The sequence below is a fragment of the Malaclemys terrapin genome, chromosome 13, assembly GCF_027887155.1.
Source record: "Malaclemys terrapin pileata isolate rMalTer1 chromosome 13, rMalTer1.hap1, whole genome shotgun sequence".
NCBI classification, from domain to species: Eukaryota; Metazoa; Chordata; order Testudines; family Emydidae; genus Malaclemys; species Malaclemys terrapin.
This window is the reverse complement of record NC_071517.1, coordinates 31,692,319-31,712,361: the sequence shown is the minus strand read 5'-3', so window position 1 is coordinate 31,712,361 and position 20,043 is coordinate 31,692,319. Positions and strand designations below refer to the sequence as shown.

Here is a 20,043-nt window from a genome sequence, read left to right as displayed (position 1 = left end):
CTTTGGAAATTAGCTCTCCAGCCTCAGAGTGCCCCCCACTGGCCTGTGTCCCTCCTGCCTCAGGCCCCCATTTCCCTCCCAGACCCTGGTGTCCCTTGCCTTGGAGTTCTGCCCCACAGCAGTGCCCCCACACTCTGGGTCTCCCCTCCCAGGGGAACCCCACCCCCCTATACCCACCTTGCCTCAGTAGCTACTGCCAGTTGTCATCTAACACCCCCTCACTGGGGCAAACTGCAGTCTGTAATGGCCACTCATCATTGTCAAGGGGGTTGGACCTGCTGCCTTTCTAGTCCCCAGCTGCCTCCCTGCAGCCCCAGTACCTCCTTGGCCTTTTAGCAATGCCTCAGCCTGGGGTTTTGCCTGGCCAGAGCTCCCCATCTCTGCCTGCCCTTCCCCAGCACTGCTCTGTTTAAGGTCCCCTGTGCTCCCGGGCAGCTAAGCCCTTCTCACTCCAGGTTCTGCCTGCCTAGCTCTCAGCCCTTATATCAGGGCCAGCTATGGCTGCCTCCTCAATAAGCCTACCTCAGCTGCTTTTCACCTTCTAATCCCAGGAGTGGGGTAACTGCCCTGATACATAGGGGTTCCTCTTCAACAAACCAGAATTGGCTCCAGTCCCCACTCAGTAACCTGGGCAAATTACACACCACCCCTGGGCACCTCTGAGAGACAACATTTCCCCACTCACAAGCACAGAATCTGAGTGTAGAAAAGAAACTTAGTGAACGGAGGGGGGAAGTCAACTGACATTAATTAGGAAAAATGCCACAAGCAGGATTCCTAATCATAAAACTGTGAGCAGGACACTCACCCCAGAGTGTGTAGGGCAGTGTCTTCTGCCTCATGCTCTTGAGTTCTACAACCAAAAGATGCTTTTCTGGCCCCTCTCTGCTCCCTCACCACACCTCACTCACAGTGGTTGTCCTTGGTCAGTGAGGACCCAGGGATCAGAGGTGCATCTGTGTGAGTTCACCTTCCTCCCGGGGAAGAAGGCACCTAGCTTGATCTACCCTCTGTGCACTTGCACTGGCTCGTTACCACACCAGCCCCTGTTCCTCCTGCCGATCACCTTCTGCCACTTGTGTCTGCCGTGACCTCAGCAGGTCAGTCTCTTGAGGGTCTATCCGGCTCTTAGGGCATGGCTACACTTGCAGATGTAGAGCGCTGTGAGTTAAACCCACCTTTGTATAGCGCAGTAGGGAAAGCGCTGCAGTCTGTCCACACTGACAGCTGCAAGCACAATGGCGTGTCCACATTTGCGGTACTTGCAGAGGCATTGGGAGCGGTGCATTGTAGGCAGCTATCCCACAGAGCACCTCTTCCCATTCTGGCACTGTGGCTTGTGGGGAAGGGGGTGGGGCATTCTGGATCCTGTCCCAACACCCCATGATGCATCAGTTTGCATCCCAGCAATCCCTCTGCTTCCGTTCACAATTGGCAGCATCTTTCAACGTTTTTTGTACTGCACGCTCTGTCTTCCCTTTCGGTCTGTGGGAATGGAGCCCAAACTGCTGAGGAATATGCTGACGAGTTTTGCCAGCACGTCACGTTTGGCAGTCGAGTTACTCCAAAGTGACAGTGAGGACTCCGACAATGATATCCAGTCGAGTAATGCAAATGACATGACTTTGCTTGTGGCATTCACGGACATATTCACCACTGTGGAACGCTGCTTTTGGGCTTGGGAAACAAGCACTGAGTGGTGGGATCACATCATCATGCAAGTCTGAGATGACGAGTAGCAGCTGCAGAACTTTTGGATGAGAAAAGCCACTTTCATGGGACTGTGTGAGGAGCTCGTCCTCACCCTGCGGCACAAGGACACGAGATTGAGAGCTACCCTGATGGTGGATTGCACTCTGGAAGCTGGCAACTCCAGACAGCTACCGACCGGTTGCTAACCAGTTTGGAGTGGGGAAGTCGACCGTTGGAATTGTGTTGATGCAAGTTTGCAGGGCCATTAATCGCATCCTGCGCAGAAGAACGGTGACTCTGGGTAACGTGCATGACATTGTGGCTGGCTTTGCACAAATGGGTTTCCCTAACTGCGGAGGGACGATAGATGGGGCATATATTCCAATTCTTGCACCAGCCCACCTAGCCTCTGAGTACGTTAATTGGAAGGGCTATTTCTCTATGGTTCTCCAGGCGCTTGTGGATCACCGTGGGCGTTTCATTGACATTAATGCAGGCTGGTCTGGAAAGGTGCATGACACACGCATCTTTCGGAACACCGGCCTGTTCAGGAAGCTGCAAGCCGGGACTTTTTTCCCAGACCACAAGATCACCGTAGGAGAAGTCAAAATGCCCATTGTGATCCTTGGAGACCCCACTTACCCTTTAATGCCGTGGCTCATGAAACCCTACACAGGGAGCCTTGACAGCAGCAAGGAGCGGTTCAACAACAGACTGAGCCAGTGCAGAATGACTGTGGAGTGTGCTTTTGGCCATTTAAAGGGCCGCTGGCTCTCACTCTATCGGAAGCTGGACCTGGCCCATAACAGCATCCCCGCGGTTATATCCACGTGCTGTGCCCTCCATAACATTTGTGAAGGGAAGGGTGAAAGATTCATTCAGGCATGGAACTCGGAGGTTCAACACCTGGAGGCTGAATTTGAACAGCCAGAGAGCAGGGCTATTACAGGGGCTCAGCATGGGGCTGCAAAGATTAGGGATGCCTTGAGGGAGCAATTTGAGGCTGAAAACCACCAGTAATTGTGCAGTGGTTCCAATGTTAGTAGGAATCTGTGTTTGCTACATATGATACAGGTCTGTCGCATCTTATGCTGGGGTTACGTTCCGCACTCAGCACGTAAAGTGAAAATCGCATATAGTCAAAATTACATTGAGTGTAATGGCGGGCAGAATCGCCCACACTACAGGTACAGTATTAAAATTGTTATTTTTCTCTTTTTTTTTTGCTGACTGCATAAAACTGAAATCGCACATGTTAACTGCGCGTAAGATGCGACAGACCTGTACACTGACTTGCAGTGCCTGTTGCTTTCCTGGGCTAAGGTTTCTTTTACGTTATGCAATAATAAAGAATGTTTTCAAAGCAAAAAAATCCATTTATTGAAAAGAAACACAACACAACTGCTTGGGAAACACAAAGGGCCAGGGGGTGGGGTGGGGAATGGTACAATCACAGATTTGCGTATGTCCTGTTATCATACTCAGCCTTCCTGTCTGGAGTGCTGTGCAATGAGTGCTGCACTTCAGGCTGGCTATACTGCATGGTGATGGGGGTTGAGTGCAGTGGGTAAAAGGGACGTAGTTTTGAGGCCTGGATGGTGAAGCTATAGGTGTTGGAGGCATCTGGTGGCGATAAGAACCCGAATGGGGGAAAGTGGGTTGGAGGTGACATGGGGGCACAAGGGAAAAAGTTTTGGGACAAGAGCTGCAGGAGGGAGCGGGCATGGTAGTGCTCCGCCTGCATGGCTAGGGGCGCCTGGATAGAGTCCACTTGGCGCTCCATTATGCTTATCAGTCGATCCGTGCTTTGCTAGCGGAGCTCCGCACTTATGTGCCGGTGCTCCCCATTTTGCTGGCGGATCCTCCTTTCACTTTCCCGCCACTCCTGCACTTTTTTATTTTCATTACTTGAATGCTGCATGACTTCATATAGCATGTCCTCTTTGCTTCTACGTGGTCTCTTCCTGATTCTTTGCAGCCTCTCAACCAGTGATAACATGGATGGCTGAGATCTCAAGGTTGCATCTGTAAAGGCAAAATGCAACACTTAACAGAGGCAGCATTGTTCACACCAGACAGAGCAATGATTCCCCCGTACTTAAGGGCAAGCACAGTCTACACAATAGCATAATTTGCCCATCCCAAAGCGAGCACACAACCCACGGGAACCCCCAAATGATGAGTAAGCACAGGGGCAAGGGGGACTGATTGTTTCACTGCTGTACTGCCCTCTGGATTTCTATGCTTTGGGGAGAGCCAACAGCGGCAGGGGGCCCCTATATTGAACACTGTCCCCACATTTCCCACAGGAGTTCGTCCTGGAAAACATCTTGCTGCTGAGGGTGACCTGGGAAGCAAGGGAGGGTCTTCTACTGCAATGCGGCTTCAGCCCTGGCCCATATGCAGCTTGCCTGTGTGCAGCAATGATCCCCCCGCCTGTCATGGCACAGTGGCGTGGACATCTTAGTCTGACTGGGACAAGGATCACAGTGGCTCTCCCGAGAAACCTGCGCAAGTGCATTGCCCAAGTTCTGTATGAGACCTTTGAAGAGATCACTGAGGCTGATTACTGCAATGTGAGAGAGCACATCAACGCCCTATTCCGCATCTAGGCATGCATGCAGCCCTAATCCTCCTCACCCCAAGAGCCCTCACCAAATAACTTCCTTCCCAAAATAAAAGCCGCTTACCAGGCACCTCCTCTGGTGTTTGTCCTTCCCCAAGTACCAGCCGCCGCGACTGGCTACCTTCCTCCTGGCTTGAGAACAGCTCCTGGCTGCATGCATCTAGGGATTCTGGGGTGTCTTCCTCCGCATCAGTACCTTCGCTCCCGCTTTGCTGCTCCTCCTCCTCCCGCCTCGTTGCACTGGGCTCTGAGGTGTCCATGGTGGTACTCGGAACGGAGATGGGGTTGTCCCCATGTATTGCGTTCAGCTCTTTGTAAAAACGGCAGGTCGCGGGGGCAGCACCAGAGTGGCTGTTTGCTTCACGGGCTTTGCTGTAGGCATTCCGCAGCTCCTTCACTTTAACCCTGCACTGCAGTGCAGCCTGGTCATGGCCCCTTTCCATCATGTCCCTTGATATCTGCCCAAAGGTATCGTAATTCCTACGGCTGGAGCGCAGCTAGGACTGGACAGCTTCCTCCCCCCTAACACTGATGAGGTCCAGCACCTCGCCATTGCTCCATGCTGGGGATCGCCTGGCGCGTGGAGGCATGGTCACCTGGAAAGATTCGCTGACAGTGCTCCACGCCTGGCTGAGCAAACAGGAAGGGGATTTTCAAAATTCCCAGAGAATGTAAAGGGCAGGTCTGACGGTTGGTCACCTGAGGGCAGAGCAGTAGAGTTCAAAGTGATGACCAGAGTGACTAGAACAGGTATTGTGGGATACTTCTGGAGGCCAATCACAGCGCACTAACAGACCAGGACGTCCACATTGGCGCCATGGCGATCCAGCGGGGGCACAGCAAATGTTATTCCACTCGCTGAGGTGGAGTACCAGCAGTGCTGTAGCCGCGGAGACAGAGAGCTCTACGTGCCTTGCCAGTGTGGATGGGGAGTGAGCTAGGGCACCCAGGGCTCCTTTATTGCACAGTAACTCGCAAGTGTAGCCAAGCTGTCCCACCAGAAGTGATTGTCAGCACTTTTAAGCACTTAAAATAACAAAAGGCTCCTAATGGAGCCGAGGGCCAGATTAACCTTTTGTGGGCCCTGGTGCCAAACATATTTGTGGGCCCCCATGTAGTCATTGTGGGCTCCTAGTGTGGGCCTGGTGTGGCAGAGCCATTGGTGCCATAGTATTCCCGGTACTGCATCTCAGAGACATTTTTCATTTTGATCACACACCTCTACATGACTATATGAATTGCCATATACAGCTCCCTCATTAAGTTTTTCTCATTAAGCCGTATATCCATGTGGGTTTACCAGTATACACAGTGAGTAGAACTTTCATAGTGATCAGGGAAACTCCCCACAGATTTATCTCCTTCCTCATTCAGACCTTCTATAGCTATGTCTCCAGTATCACCCTATGTCACCAGTCACGGTATGTGGTTCTGGTCTCAACTGAATAAAGTTTCACAGCCAGCAGATACCTGATCAATTCTGACAAATCCCTCTCTCAGCACCATCCTGCCATTTGAGCAAGCCTCTTGCAAACACCATTTCCCCAAAGTGAGGACTTAGCCCCTGGGAACCCGAAGTCACCAGCCTTTCTCCCTCTGCTCCCATCTACATGCAGTCTACTACCTGGTCTCCACTACCTCTCCCCATGCTTCTTTCTCTTCTACCTTGGACATGCTCCCTAGCTAGCTGGGGCTATTCTCCCCTGCAAGCCTGATCTGCTTCCTCTTTCCCTGTTCCCCTTGACATTCCTTTCCTACAGGTGACCTCTGTTCCTTGAGGTTAACTCCAGTTTCTTTATCTGCTCTTAGCTTAATGGCCCCCAGTAGTCACAGAGCCACCTGCAGCTTCTCTGGCTACAGCCAATTGTCAGAGGCCAGCCTTAGATTGCTGCAGCTGCTAGCAAGGGAGGGGTGGCAATTCCAAGGCTGAGTATGCTTGAACCTTGCAACAGCAGCACTATGCACTCTAAATCCTCAGCGCTGGCCCTAGGCAGCTGCATACTCTGGAGTTAGGTGCTTCCCTCCTCTAGGCCATGGCTTTAAGTACCTGAGATGCCCAACACCTGCAGCAGAAGCCACCAACTCCCACGTACCCCTCAGCTAGCACATAGTCGTGCAGAAAGTGCAGCCTGAATGATTTTGGAGGCTGGGGTGCCAGGGGGTTCCCATCCCTAAGCAGCAGCTCTGCAACAAGCTCACATGGCCCCCCTCCACTGTGGGATCAGGACCCTGTGAAGACAGTGGAGTTACCCTGTGTATAACCAGTTCTGTCCAAAGCCCATTGAAGTGAGTGGGAGTCTTTTCATTTTCTTTAATGGGCTGTGTATAGAAGCAAAGGACCCCATTCTAGACTCTAGGAGCAAAGTGCATTCTATGCTGCACTGGTTTACTATTGTAACAGGAAGGTCTCACATTACCTAGTGAATAAGCAACACCTCCTACAGCACCTAACTTTTTCTGAGAGGCCTCCTGCCCAATTACTAAATGTAAACCTACATTGCTTACAAGGGCTGAAAATAGCAGGTAGTACGGTTACAAAAGCAAGGCACTTCTGAATTCAGCAGGAATTTTGGATGTGCACAGAACACAGACAGGATTGGTTCCCGCATGGTTACAGAACTGCAGTCAAGTGGAACAATTTTCAGCTTGTGTGATTAGAGGATATATGATCCATATTGTAAGACTGTCCTACATAAATGAGGAAAAGTTGAGATGCCTTTATTATTCTTTTGTTCCATTCTTTGTTTCTATGGGGAATTTGCCAACGCAATATCACAGTCTTCCTTATAAACAAATAAAACTAAAAAAAAAAAAATGGCAATGGCTGTTGAAAATAGCAATTCCAGTCCTAGTTAGCACTAGGAAGACCCAAGCATTTGTTGCTCAATTTTATCCTACTTTTTCTACAGCAAGTTACAGTGGATCAGTATATTTGATTTGGGAGAAATGAAGTAACAGCTGCCCAAATTGAGCTTGAGCACTCCTCAATTTTGAGGGTGTTCAAATCTGGAAGGCAGGTGCTGGATTCCCTTTCTGAATATTAGCTAAATCTGGAAAGGAAAAGCCCATTTCTGCTTCCATGGCTCAGAAGTGGAAATACTTCTACGTGCCTGGTACTGTATCTAAAGCTGCCCAGGTCCTCTAGTAGAGCCTCCCCTTCCTTACTTTTCATTTTAACTTCTAGTGGGATCCACATACCTCCCTTACTAGGCTTCAGATAGAGGGGTGCACTGTCCATTTAGTCCACCCTGTTCCTTCTTTGGGGGCTGCCAGGCGAGGTCACACCAGCATCCCTAATCCAGTCTGGGGAAGTCTTCTGAGGGTGATATCTGGGCCAAAGCCTTCTACTCCTTGAGCATACTTGTTCCCCATTCACAGTACCACCCCCTTCTAGCAGCCAGCTCTCCATTCATAGCAAGCTGCAGCGCATGGGGTCTCTGCTTCCTTACTCCTCCCCCTCCCTTTCCTGTTGATAGCTGCTAAGAGAATGCTGAGAAATGTAGTTCCTTCCCTGCTCCAGGGCCAGCTCTGTAGGCAGAGAGCTGGCCAAGGAACTACAGCTTCCAGGGCCCCATGGGTTCTCAGCTCCCATGCTGGATCCCTGCTGCTCCGAGGCTCCGCTTCTGCACCGCTGTGAGAGGGAAGGAAGTGACTGTTATAGGGCCCATTCTGAGCTTAGGCCCGGCGCTATGGTGGAGCCATGGTAAATCTGATACTGATGGAGCCTATTTAGCTCTACCTTTGAACCATGGGGAGGAACAAGTTAAACCAGCCCAGGGCCCCTTGGGAGCATCCACACCTCCTCACTAAAACACTTGTCCCCACCCCCTCTTTGCTTTCTCAGGGGGGGTCTGGCCTTCGAGCCCCTGACTTAGCAAGGTGACCTCTCATTTGGGACAGGTTAAGCACAGTTCTGCTCCCTTCTACTCAGACAATAAAGACAACAACACTGATAACAGCATTTCACTACCCCTGCATTCAGTGATTTGTAACCCAGCACCAGCCAAAGTAGATCACTTGGAGCTACACAGCTCCTGTCTGCTAGATATTTATGCAGAGTAGGTGTGTTCATGTAAATACAGTTTGCTCCTGAAGTCTCTCCCCCTCTCAGGTAGCTGTCAGGGAGAGCTCATTCAGACCCTGCTTACATCTAGGAAATAGATACAGTGCTCCTGTCGGCTAATTACAAAGTTATATATAAAAAAACACCCTAGAGTTTTCAGGTACCTAAGTATCATAGAATCATAGAATATCAGGGTTGGAAGGGACCTCAAGAGGTCATCTAGTCCAACCCCCTGCTCAAAGCAGGACCAATTTCCAACTAAATCATCCCAGCCAGGGCTTTGTCAAGCCGGGCCTTAAAAACCTCCAAGGAAGGAGACTCCACCACCTCCCTAGGTAACGCATTCCAGTGCTTCACCACCCTCCTAGTGAAATAGTGTTTCCTAATATCCAACCTAGACCTCGCCCACTGCAACTTGAGACCATTGCTCCTTGTTCTGTCATCTGCCACCACTGAGAACAGCCGAGCTCCATCCTCTTTGGAACCCCCCTTCAGGTAGTTGAAGGCTGCTATCAAATCCCCCCTCATTCTTCTCTTCTGGAGACTAAACAATCCCAGTTCCCTCAGCCTCTCCTCATAAGTCATGTGCTCCAGACCCCTAATCATTTTTGTTGCCCTCCGCTGGACTCTTTCCAATTTTTCCACATCCTTCTTTTAGTGAGGGGCCCAAAACTGGACACAGTATTCTAGATGAGGCCTCACCAATGTCGAATAAAGGGGAACGATCACATTCCTCGATCTGCTGGCAATGCCCCTACTTATACAGCCCAAAATGCCATTAGCCTTCTTGGCAACAAGAGCACACTGTTGACTCTCATCCAGCTTCTCGTCCACTGTGACCCCTAGGTCCTTTTCTGCAGAACTGCTACCTAGCCATTCGGTCCCTAGTCTGTAGCAGTGCATGGGATTCTTCCGTCCTAAGTGCAGGACTCTGCACTTGTCCTTGTTGAACCTCATCAGGTTTTTTTGGCCCAATCCTCTAATTTGTCTAGGTCCCTCTGTATCCGATCCCTACCCTCTAGTGTATCTACCACGCCTCCTAGTTTAGTGTCATCTGCAAACTTGCTGAGAGTGCAGTCCACACCATCCTCCAGATCATTAATAAAGATATTAAACAAAACCAGCCCCAGGACTGACCCTTGGGGCACTCCGCTTGAAACCGGCTGCCAACTAGACATGGAGCCATTGATCACTACCCGTTGAGCCCGATGATCCAGCCAGCTTTCTATCCACCTTACAGTCCATTCATCCAGCCCATACTTCTTTAACTTGGCGGCAAGAATACTTTGGGAGACCGTATCAAAAGCTTTGCTAAAGTCAAGGAATAACACATCCACTGCTTTCCCCTCATCCACAGAGCCAGTTATCTCATCATAAAAGGCAATTAGGTTAGTCAGGCATGATTTCCCCTTGGTGAATCCATGCTGACTGTTCCTGATCACTTTCCTCTCCTCTAAGTGTTTCATAATTGATTCCTTGAGGACCCGCTCCATTATTTTTCCAGGGACTGAGGTGAGGCTGACTGGCCTGTAGCTCCCCGGATCCTCCTTCTTCCCTTTTTTAAAGAAGGGCACTACATTAGCCTTTTTCCAGTCATCCGGGACCTCCCCCTATCGCCACGAGTTTTCAAAAATAATGGCTAATGGCTCTGCAATCTGATCCGCCAATTCCTTTAGCACCCTCGGATGCAGCGCATCCGGCCCCATGGACTTGTGCACGTCCAGTTTTTTTAAATAGTCCCGAACCACTTCTTTCTCCACAGAGGGCTGGTCACCTTCTCCCCATATTGTGCTGCCCAGTGCAGCAGTCTGGGAGCTGACCTTGTTCGTAAAGACAGAGGCAAAAAAAGCATTGAGTACATTAGCTTTTTCCACATCTCGGTCACTAGGTTGCCTCCCTCATTCAGTAAGGGGCCCACACGTTCTTTGACTTTCTTCTTGTTGCTAACATACCTGAAGAAACCCTTCTTGTTACTCTTAACATCTCTTGCTAGCTGCAACTTCAAGTGTGATTTGGCCTTCCTGATTTCACTCTTGCATGCCTGAGCAATATTTTTATACTCCTCCCTGGTCATTTGTCCAATCTTCCACTTCTTGTAAGCTTCTTTTTTGCATTTAAGATCAGCAAGGATTTCACTGTTTAGCCAAGCTGGTCGCCTGCCATATTTACTATTCTTTCTACACATCGGGATGGTTTGTTCCTGCAACCGCAATAAGGATTCTTTAAAATACAGCCAGCTCTCCTGGACCCCTTTGCCCTTCATGTTATTCTCCCAGGGGATCCTGCCCATCTGTTCCCTGAGGGAGTCAAAGTCTGCTTTTCTGAAGTCCAGGGTCCGTATTCGGCTGCTCTCCTTTCTTCCTTGTGTCAGGATCCTGAACTCGATCATCTCATGGTCACTGCCTCCCAGGTTCCCATCCACTTTTGCTTCCCCTACTAATTCTTCCCTGTTTGTGAGCAGCAGGTCAAGAAAAGCTCTGTCCCTAGTTGGTTCCTCCAGCACTTGCACCAGAAAATTGTCCCCTACACTTTCCAAAAACTTCCTGGATTGTCTGTGCACTGCTGTATTGCTCTCCCAGCAGATATCAGGGTGATTAAAGTCTCCCATGAGAACCAGGGCCTGCGATCTAGCAACTTCTGCTAGTTGCCAGAAGAAAGCCTCGTCCACCTCATCCCCCTGGTCTGGTGGTCTATAGCAGACTCCAACCATGACATCACCCTTGTTGCTCACACTTCTCAACTTTATCCAGAGACTCTCAGGTTTTTCTGCAGTTTCATACCGGAGCTCTGAGCAGTCATACTCCTCTCTTACATACAATGCAACTCCCCCACCTTTTCTGCACTGCCTGTCCTTCCTGAACAGTTTATATCCATCCATGACAGTACTCCAGTCATGTGAGTTATCCCACCAAGTCTCTGTTATTCCAATCACATCATAGTTCCCTGACTGTGCCAGGACTTCCAGTTCTCCCTGCTTGTTTCCCAGGCTTCTTGCATTTGTGTATAGGCACTTAAGAGAACTCATTGATCATCCCTCTCTCTCAGTATGAGACAGGAGTCCTCCCCTCTTGTGCTCTCCTGCTTGTGCTTCCTCCCAGGATCCCATTTCCCCAATTACCTCAGGGCTTTGGTCTCCTTCCCCCGGTGAACCTAGTTTAAAGCCCTCCTCACTAGGTTAGCCAGCCTGCTGGCGAAGATGCTCTCCCCTCTCTTCGTTAGGTGGAGCCCGTCTCTGCCTAGCACTCTTCCTTCTTGGAACAACACCCCATGGTCGAAGAATCCAAAGCCTTCTCTCCGACACCACCTGCGTAGCCATTCGTTGACTTCCATGATTCGACAGTCTCTACCCAGGCCTTTTCCTTGCACAGGAAGGATGGACGAGAACACCACTTGTGCCTCAAACTCCTTTATCCTTCTTCCCAGAGCCACGTAGTCTGCAGTGATCCGCTCAAGGTCATTCTTGGCAGTATCGATGGTGCCCACGTGGAGAAGCAGGAAGGGGTAGCGATCCGAGGGCTTGATGAGTCTAGACAGTCTCTGCGTCACATCATGTATCCTAGCTCCTGGCAAACAGCAGACCTCTCGGTTTTCCCGGTCGGGGCGGCAGATAGATGACTTAGTCCCCCTGAGGAGGGAGTCCCCGACCACCACCACCCTCCTCCTTCTCTTGGGAATGGTGGTCGTGGAACCCCCATCCCTAGGACAGTGCATCTTTTGCCTTCCAATCGGTGGAGTCTCCTTCTGCTCCCTTCCCTCAGATGAGTCATCTAGTCCACTCTCCACATTAGTACCTGTAGAGAGAACATGGAAACGATTGCTCACCTGTATCTCCATTGCTGGTACATGGACGCTCCTCTTTCTTCTGCTGCCAAACCTCTTCACAATCCTTCTGTCCCTGGTGCGCCTGCTCTGAATCTTCAGAACATTGTGGCCGTAGAAGCATCTCCTGACGTCTGTCCAGGAAATCTTCATTTTCCCTTATGCAACGCAGAGTCAATACTCGTTTCTCCAGCCCTCGAACCTTCTCTTCCAATATGGAGACCAGCTTGCACTTTGTACAGTAGGCCCTGGAATCACAGTTAAAGTTGCCTCCACTCCCCAAAATCAGGAATGGCACCCAGTGAGCCAGGAGTGGCCCAAGGGGCTGCGGGCTCTGTCAAGATGCAGCCCCTGTGTGATAGTGTAAAGCCTGCCTTGAGCTGCAGGCTGAGTGCCAGGCACCACGAGTCATAGCAGCAGTCAGGGTAGCATTATACCATATATTACGCCACCCTTACTTCTGCACTGCTGCTGGCGGCGATGTTGCCTTCAGAACTGGGTGCCCAACCAGCAGCCACCACTATCAGACCACCCAGCCAGTGCTTAATTTGTGCCGGGACTGAGCTCTAGCACCTCTTTCAATATAAATTAAGCAGTGCGGGGAGGCAGTGAGGCAAGGAGGTGATGGGGAAGTGGGAATACTGTGGGTGCCAAGGGTGATGGGGAGGCACCAAAATACGAGTTTGCCCAGGGCACCATTTTTCCTAAGGCTAGCCCTGAGACCAGGTCCAGAAGTCTAAGAGAACAACAATTTTTGGTTTAAAAGCTGGATTTTAACTTACCAGAAGCCCAAGATCTTGGGCTACAAAGTGACATGACCTGTTAACCAAGGATGCAACCTTTAGAGAAAGGTTTGAAAGAGTTTGAACCCTACGAGGGAGTCCCATGTGCCAGATGAGAATCCTTTGGGACAAGTGTAACATGTGTTCAGACCTTTGATGGGTTTATGGTAACTTTTCTCTGTCAGGCTTTTGTGGTTAAATGTTCTCTGCTTTGGAAGAGCTCATAGAATCATAGAAGATTAGGGTTGGAAGAGACCTCAGGAGGTCATCTAGTCCAAGCCCCTGCTCAAAGCAGGACCAATACCAACTAAATCATCCCAGCCAGGGCTTTGTCAAGCCAGGCCTTAAAAACCTCTAAGGATGGAGATTCCACCACCTACCTAGGTAACCCATTCCAGTGATCCACCACCCTCTTAGTGAAATAGTGTTTCCTAATATCCAACCTAGACCTTCCCCACTGCAACTTGAGACCATTGCTCCTTGTTCTGTCATCTGCCATCACTGAGAGCAGTCTAGCTCCATCCTCTTTGGAACCCCCCTTCACGTAGTTGAAGGCTGCTATCAAATCCCCCCTCACTCTTCTCTTCTGCAGACTAAATAAACTCAGTTCCCTCAGTCTCTCCTCGTAAGTCATGTGCCCCAGCCTCCTAATCATTTTCTTTGCCCTCCGCTGGACTCTCTCCAATTTGTCCACATCCCTTCTGTAGTGAGGGGGACCAAAACTGGATTCAATACTCCAGGTGTGCCCTCACCAGTGCCAAATAGAGGGGAATAATCACTTCCCTCGATCTGCTGGCAATGCTCCTACTAATGCAGCCCAATATGCCATTGGTCTTCTTGGCAACAAGGACACACTGCTGACTCATATCCAGCTTCTTGTCTACTGTAATCCCCAGATCCTTTTCTGCAGAACTGCTGCTTAGCCGGTCGGTCCCCAGCCTGTAGTGGTGCATGGGATTCTTCCGTCCTAAGTGCAAGAGCTGTTTGGTTACTGCCATTCACTGTTCATAGCTCTGACACAGAAAGCAAAGCACAGGTGCTGGTCTTTGGTCAGGCCTGCTGGGAAAACCACAGTGAATTGCAGGGCCTGAAACCCCAGTGTGAGGGAGAGGGATGTGGGTCCCTGCCCAGAGAGAGATGACAGCTGGAAGGCTGAGACCTAAGGGGCCATTCCTTGAGCAGATCACAGAGGGGTGAGAGGTGCAGTTATCCCAAGCCTATGACTCTCTGCACTCATAGACTTGTCTAGGGCACTGCATGGGGACATGATGTTCACTTCTAACTCAGGGTGCACTCTCACTGTGGGTCTTCCTGCTGAATTAATGCCGCCTCTCGCCAATTTAATTTCCATTTTTCATTGTACATTTCACAGCACAGTTCACAGTGACTGGACCTGACCATCCAGTCACTGCCTCCCTAGGGGGTGAAGCCATCTTGCCCTGCCACCTCTCCCCCAGGATGAGCGCTGAGAACATGGAGGTGAGATGGTTCCGATCCATGTACTCTGAAGTCGTGCATCTGTACCATGATGGGCAGGACCAGTATGGAGAGGAGATGCTGGAATATCGAAGAAGAACTGTGCTCTTGAAAGACGATATCACCAATGGGAGAGTTTTCCTGAGAATACGCAATGTCCGACCCTCCGATGATGGGCAGTACACGTGTTTTTTTCAGTCCGGTGTCGCTTATGAAGAAGCTTTATTGGAACTGCAGGTGGCAGGTCAGTGACTTGTGGTACTTTGATGTCTTCAACACAGTAATAAGTGGAGTCAGAGGGGTCATTGTGAGATGCCAGCTGATTTTTCTCATTATAGTGGGTCAGTAGCTCTGCTCTGGTTAAGGTTTGTTCTAGTTTACTGTTTAACAACAATTTTCCCCCCTAAGGGCTCTAAAATTCACACTCATACTCAGATTGTCTTGAAAATTGTTGTGACTCATTGGTGTTTGGGATAGGGTTAGTAGGTTAAATTTGAGGTCATTAGAGCAATGGTTCTCAACTGGGGTACATGTATCCCTGGGGTATACAGAGAGCTCCCGGGGGTACATCAACTCATCTAGATATTTGCCTAGTTTTACAACAAACTACATAAAAAGCACCAGTGAAGTCAGTACAAACTAAAATTTCATACAGACAATGACTTGTTTATATTGCTCTATATGCTATACACTGAAATGCAAGTTCAATATTTATATTCCAATTGATTTATTTTATAATTATGTGGTAAAAATGAGAAGTCAGCAATTCTTCAGGAATAGTGTGGCTGTGACACTTTTGTATTTTTATGTCTGATTTTGTAAGCAAGTAGATTTTAAGGGAGGTAAAACTTTGGGGGTATGCAAGACAAATCAGACTCCTGAAAGGGGTACAGTAATCTAGAAAGGTTAAGAGACACTGCATTAAGCAAGGGGTTAAGAAGATACACAAACACAAATAAAAAGTCATGTGATATTAGCATGTTGTGGTTATTACACACCTGGGGCAAACAATGGCACTCCTGGGGCAAACAATGGCTGATCCTCTCCAGACGGATGTCACCAGTTGGGATCGATTCTCGGCTTGTGTCTGGTGCCCCCAAGGTAACAGTGGTTGATAGACCAGACTCTGGGTAATGGGACCCTGTATAAGCATGGGAGAACTGAGGAATTCCCCCCACCCCACAGGACAGGTGAAGGCCGGAGGCCTGACCGCTGAAGGTGCTGCCAGACAGACCAGCCAGGGCACAGATGTAGCTAGTTCTGTAACCATGACATGAGGCTTAGGGCAGGTGTAGCAAACACCAGACTGCTGACAAGCCCCATGGCTGAAAGACTCAGACTCAGACTTTAAGTTCAGAAGGGGCCATTATGATCTTCTAGTCTGACCTCCTGCACAACGCAGGCCACATAATCTCACCCACCCACTCCTGTAACAACCCCCTGACCTGTGTGTGAGCTATTGAAGTCCTCAACTTGTGGTTTAAAGACTTCAAGGTGCAGAGAATCCTCCAGCAAGTGACCCATGCCCCATGCTGCAGAGGAAGGCAAAAAAACCCCAGGGCCTCTGCCAATCTGCCCTGGAGAAAAATTCCTTCCTGACCCCAAATATGGCGATCAGCTAAACCCTGAGCATGTGGGCAAGATTCACCAGCCAGACACCCAGGAAAGAATTCTCTGTAGTAACTCAGATCCCAACCTCTCTAGTGTCCCATCACTGGCCATTGGGCATATTTACCGCTAATAGTCAAAGATCAATTAATTGCCAAAATTAGGCTATCCCATCATACCATCCCTTCCATAAACTTATCAAGCTTAGTCTTGAAGGCACGTATGTCTTTTGCCTCTACTGCTTCCCTTGGAAGGCTATTCCAGAACTTCACTCCTCGGATGGTTAGAAACCTTTGTCTAATTTCAAGTCTAAACTTCCTGATGGCCAGTTTATATCCATTTGTTCTTGTGTCCACATTGATACTGAGCTTAAATAATTCCTCTCCCTCCCTGGTATTTATCCCTCTGATATATTTATAGAGAGCAGTCATATCTCCCCTCAGCCTTCTTTTGGTTAGGCTAAACAAGCCAAGCTCTTTGAGTCTCCTTTCATACGACAGGTTTTCCATTCCTCGGATCATCCTAGTAGCCCTTCTCTGTACCTGTTCCAGTTTGAATTCATCCTTCTTAAACATGGGAGACCGGAACTGCACACAGTATTCCAGATGAGGTCTCACCAGTACCTTGTATAACGGTACTAACACCTCCTTATCTCTACTGGAAATACCTCGCCTGATGCATCCCAAGACCGCATTAGCTTTTTTCACGGCCATATCACATTGGCGGCTCATAGTCATCCTGTGATCAACCAATATTCCAAGGTCCTTCTCCTCCTCTGTTACTTCCACATGATGCATCCCCAGTTTATAACAAAAATTCTTGTTATTAATCCCTAAATACATGACCTTGCACTTTTCACTATTAAATTTCATCCTATTGCTATTACTCCAGTTTACAAGGTCATCCAGATCTTCCTGTAGGATATCCCGGTCCCTCTCTGTATTGGCAATACCTCCCAGCTTCGTGTCATCTGCAAACTTTATTAATATATTCCCACTTTTTGTGCCAAGTTCAGTAATAAAAAAATTAAATAAGATTGGTCCCAAAACCGATCCCTGAGGAACTCCACTAGTAACCTCCTTCCAGCCTGACAGTTCACCTTTCAGTATGACCCGCTGTAGTCTCCCCTTTAACCAGTTCCTTATCCACCTTTCAATTTTCATATTCATCCCCATCTTTTCCAATTTAGCTAATAATTCCTCATGTGGAACCATATCAAATGCCTTACTGAAATCGAGGTAAATTAGATTCACTGTGTTTCCTTTGTCTAAAAAAATCTGTTACCTTCTCAAAGAAGGAGATCAGGTTGGTTTGGCATGATCTACCTTTTGTAAAACCATGTTGTATTTTGTCCCAATTACCATTCACCTCAATGTCCTTTACTTTCTCCTTCAAAAATTTTCCCAAGTCCTTGCATACTACAGATGTCAAACTAACAGGGCTGTAGTTATCCAGATCACGTTTTTTCCCTTTCTTAAAAATAGGAACTATGTTAGCAATTCTCCTGTCTTTCGGTACAACCTCTGAGTTTACAGATTCATTAAAAGTTCTTGCTAATGGGCTTGCAATTTCATGTGTCAGTTCCTTTAATATTCTTGGATGAAGATTATCTGGGCCCCCCAATTTAGTCCCATTAAGCTGTTTGAGTTTGGCTTCTACCTCGGATGCGGTAATATCTACCTCCATATTCTCATTCCCATTTGTCATCCTACCATTATCCCTAAGCTCCTCTTTAGCCTCATTAAAGACTGGGGCAAAGTATTTGTTTAGATATTAGGCCATGCCTAAATTATACTTAACCTCCACTCCATCCTCAGTGTTTAGCAGTCCTACTTCTTTCTTTGTTTTCTTCTTATTTATATGGCTATAGAACCTTTTATTATTGGTTTTAATTCCCTTTGCAAGATCCAACTCTACATGGCTTTTGGCCTTTCTCACTTTATCCCTACATGTTCTGACCTCAATAAGGTAGCTTTCCTTGCTGATCCCTCCCATCTTCCACTCCTTGTAGGCTTTCTGCTTTTTCTTAATCACCTCTCGGAGATGCTTGCTTATCCATCTTGGTCTACAACTCCTGCCTATGAGTTTTTTTCCCCTTTCTTGGGATGAAGGCTTCTGATAGTTTCTGTAACCTTGACTTGAACTAAATCCAGGCCTCCTCCACCTTTAGATCCACAAGTTCTTCAGTCCAATCCACTTCCCTAACTAATTTCCTTAATTTTTTAAAGTTAGCCCTTTTGAAATCAAAAACCCTAGTCACAGATCTATTTTTGTTTATCCTTCCATTTACTTTGAACTGAATTAGCTCATGATCGCTCGTACCAAGGTTGTCCCCTACAATCATTTCTTCTATGAGGTCCTCACTACTCACCAAAACCAAATCTAAAATGGCATCCCCTCTGGTTTGTTCAGCAACTACTTGGTGAAGGAATCCATCAGCTATCGCATCCAGGAAAATCTGAGCCCTATTATTATTACTTGCACTTGTCCTCCAGTCTATATCTGGGAAGTTAAAGTCTCCCATGATCACACAATTCCCATTAGTATTTATGTCATTAAAAACATTAAAGAGGTCTCTATCCATATCCAAATCGGGTCCCGGCGGTCTGTAGCACACCCCAAGCACTATCCCAGCCACTTCCCCAATCAGCCCAGCTTCTTGCCCCAGCCACAGCCTTCTTCAGGGCTGTTTTAAACCCCTCAGGGCAGGACCGGTGTCACCACCCCACTACACCATGTCTGTATCCTTTCTTACTTCGTTTTCTTCCCTCTCAATGTTAAAATCCGGCATGGAGATTACCTGGACATCTACCAACCATCTCCCCCAAATTCCTAGTTTAAAACTCTCTTAATGAGTTGTGCCAGCCTCCCTCCTAGAAGTCGATTTCCCCCCCTACTCAGGTGAAGTCCATCCGAGAGAACAGTCTTCTATCCATGAATGCTTCCCAGTGGCCATACATCCCAAAGCCCTCCTTATAGTACCACTGACTGAGCCATCTTGTCACACCTTTGTTGCCCTTCTCTAGGAACAGGCAGAATCCCACTGAAGATCACCTGAGCCTCGATTTCCTTAAATGTCTTCCCCAGCCTGGCATAGTCTCCCTTGATACGTTCCAGCGAGAATCTAGCCATATCATTTGTTCCCACATGAAGGACAATCAGTGGATTCTTTCCCGCTCCCGTTAGGATCCTCTTCAGCCTCAGGTCCACATCCAGTATCTTAGCACCCAGCAGACAGCACACTCTTCTGTTCTCTGGATCAGCTCTGGTTACAGGCCTGTCTATTCTTCTCAGTAAGGAGTTCCCAATCACGTAGGCCTGCCTTTTCCTGGTGATGGTGCGATTCTCCGGTCTATCCCCTGTTCCCTCTGGCTGCAAGTCCTCTCGATTACTATTGTCCCTTGCAATCCTCTGCAACCCCTCCTGTATCCTCCTGGGGCTCATATTTGGTGTTGTTATGTCCATTGACTCTTCCTATAGGACTAGCTGCTCTTCTCTTCTTCCTTGCCCTCTCACCTTCAGCGACCACCTGCTATGCCCCTTCTTCATTTTCCAACTCCGCAAACCTGTTCCTGAGCTCTATTTCTCCTTCACTAGCCTGTCTTTTCCTCTGCCTGGTTCTCTTAGTCACATGCTTCCACTGTCCACTTTCCCCACCCAGCAGTCTCCCCTCAGAGTTCTTTGGTCCTGCTTCCATCTGCAAGTCTGAGCTTTTCCCTTCAGCCTCCTCACGTCTTTGCTCCATCATCCGCTCCAACCCCCTTCTAAACTCAACCAGAGTTTCCACCTGCATCTCCAATCCTCGGATCTTTTCTTCCATTAGCTCTATCAGGCAGAACGTCATGCAGACAAATCTCTTTTCAGGTACCCCCTCCAGGATCATGTACATGCCACAGCTTCCACATCCAGTCATCTTCATTGTGTCTTCCACTGCTTGGGTCACTACCACTCCTGCCTCTGTATTTGTCATAGCCTTC

General features: G+C 48.6%; 1 protein-coding gene across 1 annotated transcript in view; it reads left to right on the top strand.

Moving 5' to 3' along the window:
- The window catches only part of LOC128848361 (butyrophilin subfamily 1 member A1-like), an 82,062-nt gene that overhangs the window by 9,784 nt on the left and 52,235 nt on the right, over positions 1-20,043 (top strand). Inside the window, exon 2 of the mRNA XM_054048341.1 lies at positions 14,355-14,702. Within this exon, the coding sequence (XP_053904316.1) occupies positions 14,355-14,702 (348 nt within the window). The remainder of the gene's footprint in view (positions 1-14,354; positions 14,703-20,043) is intronic.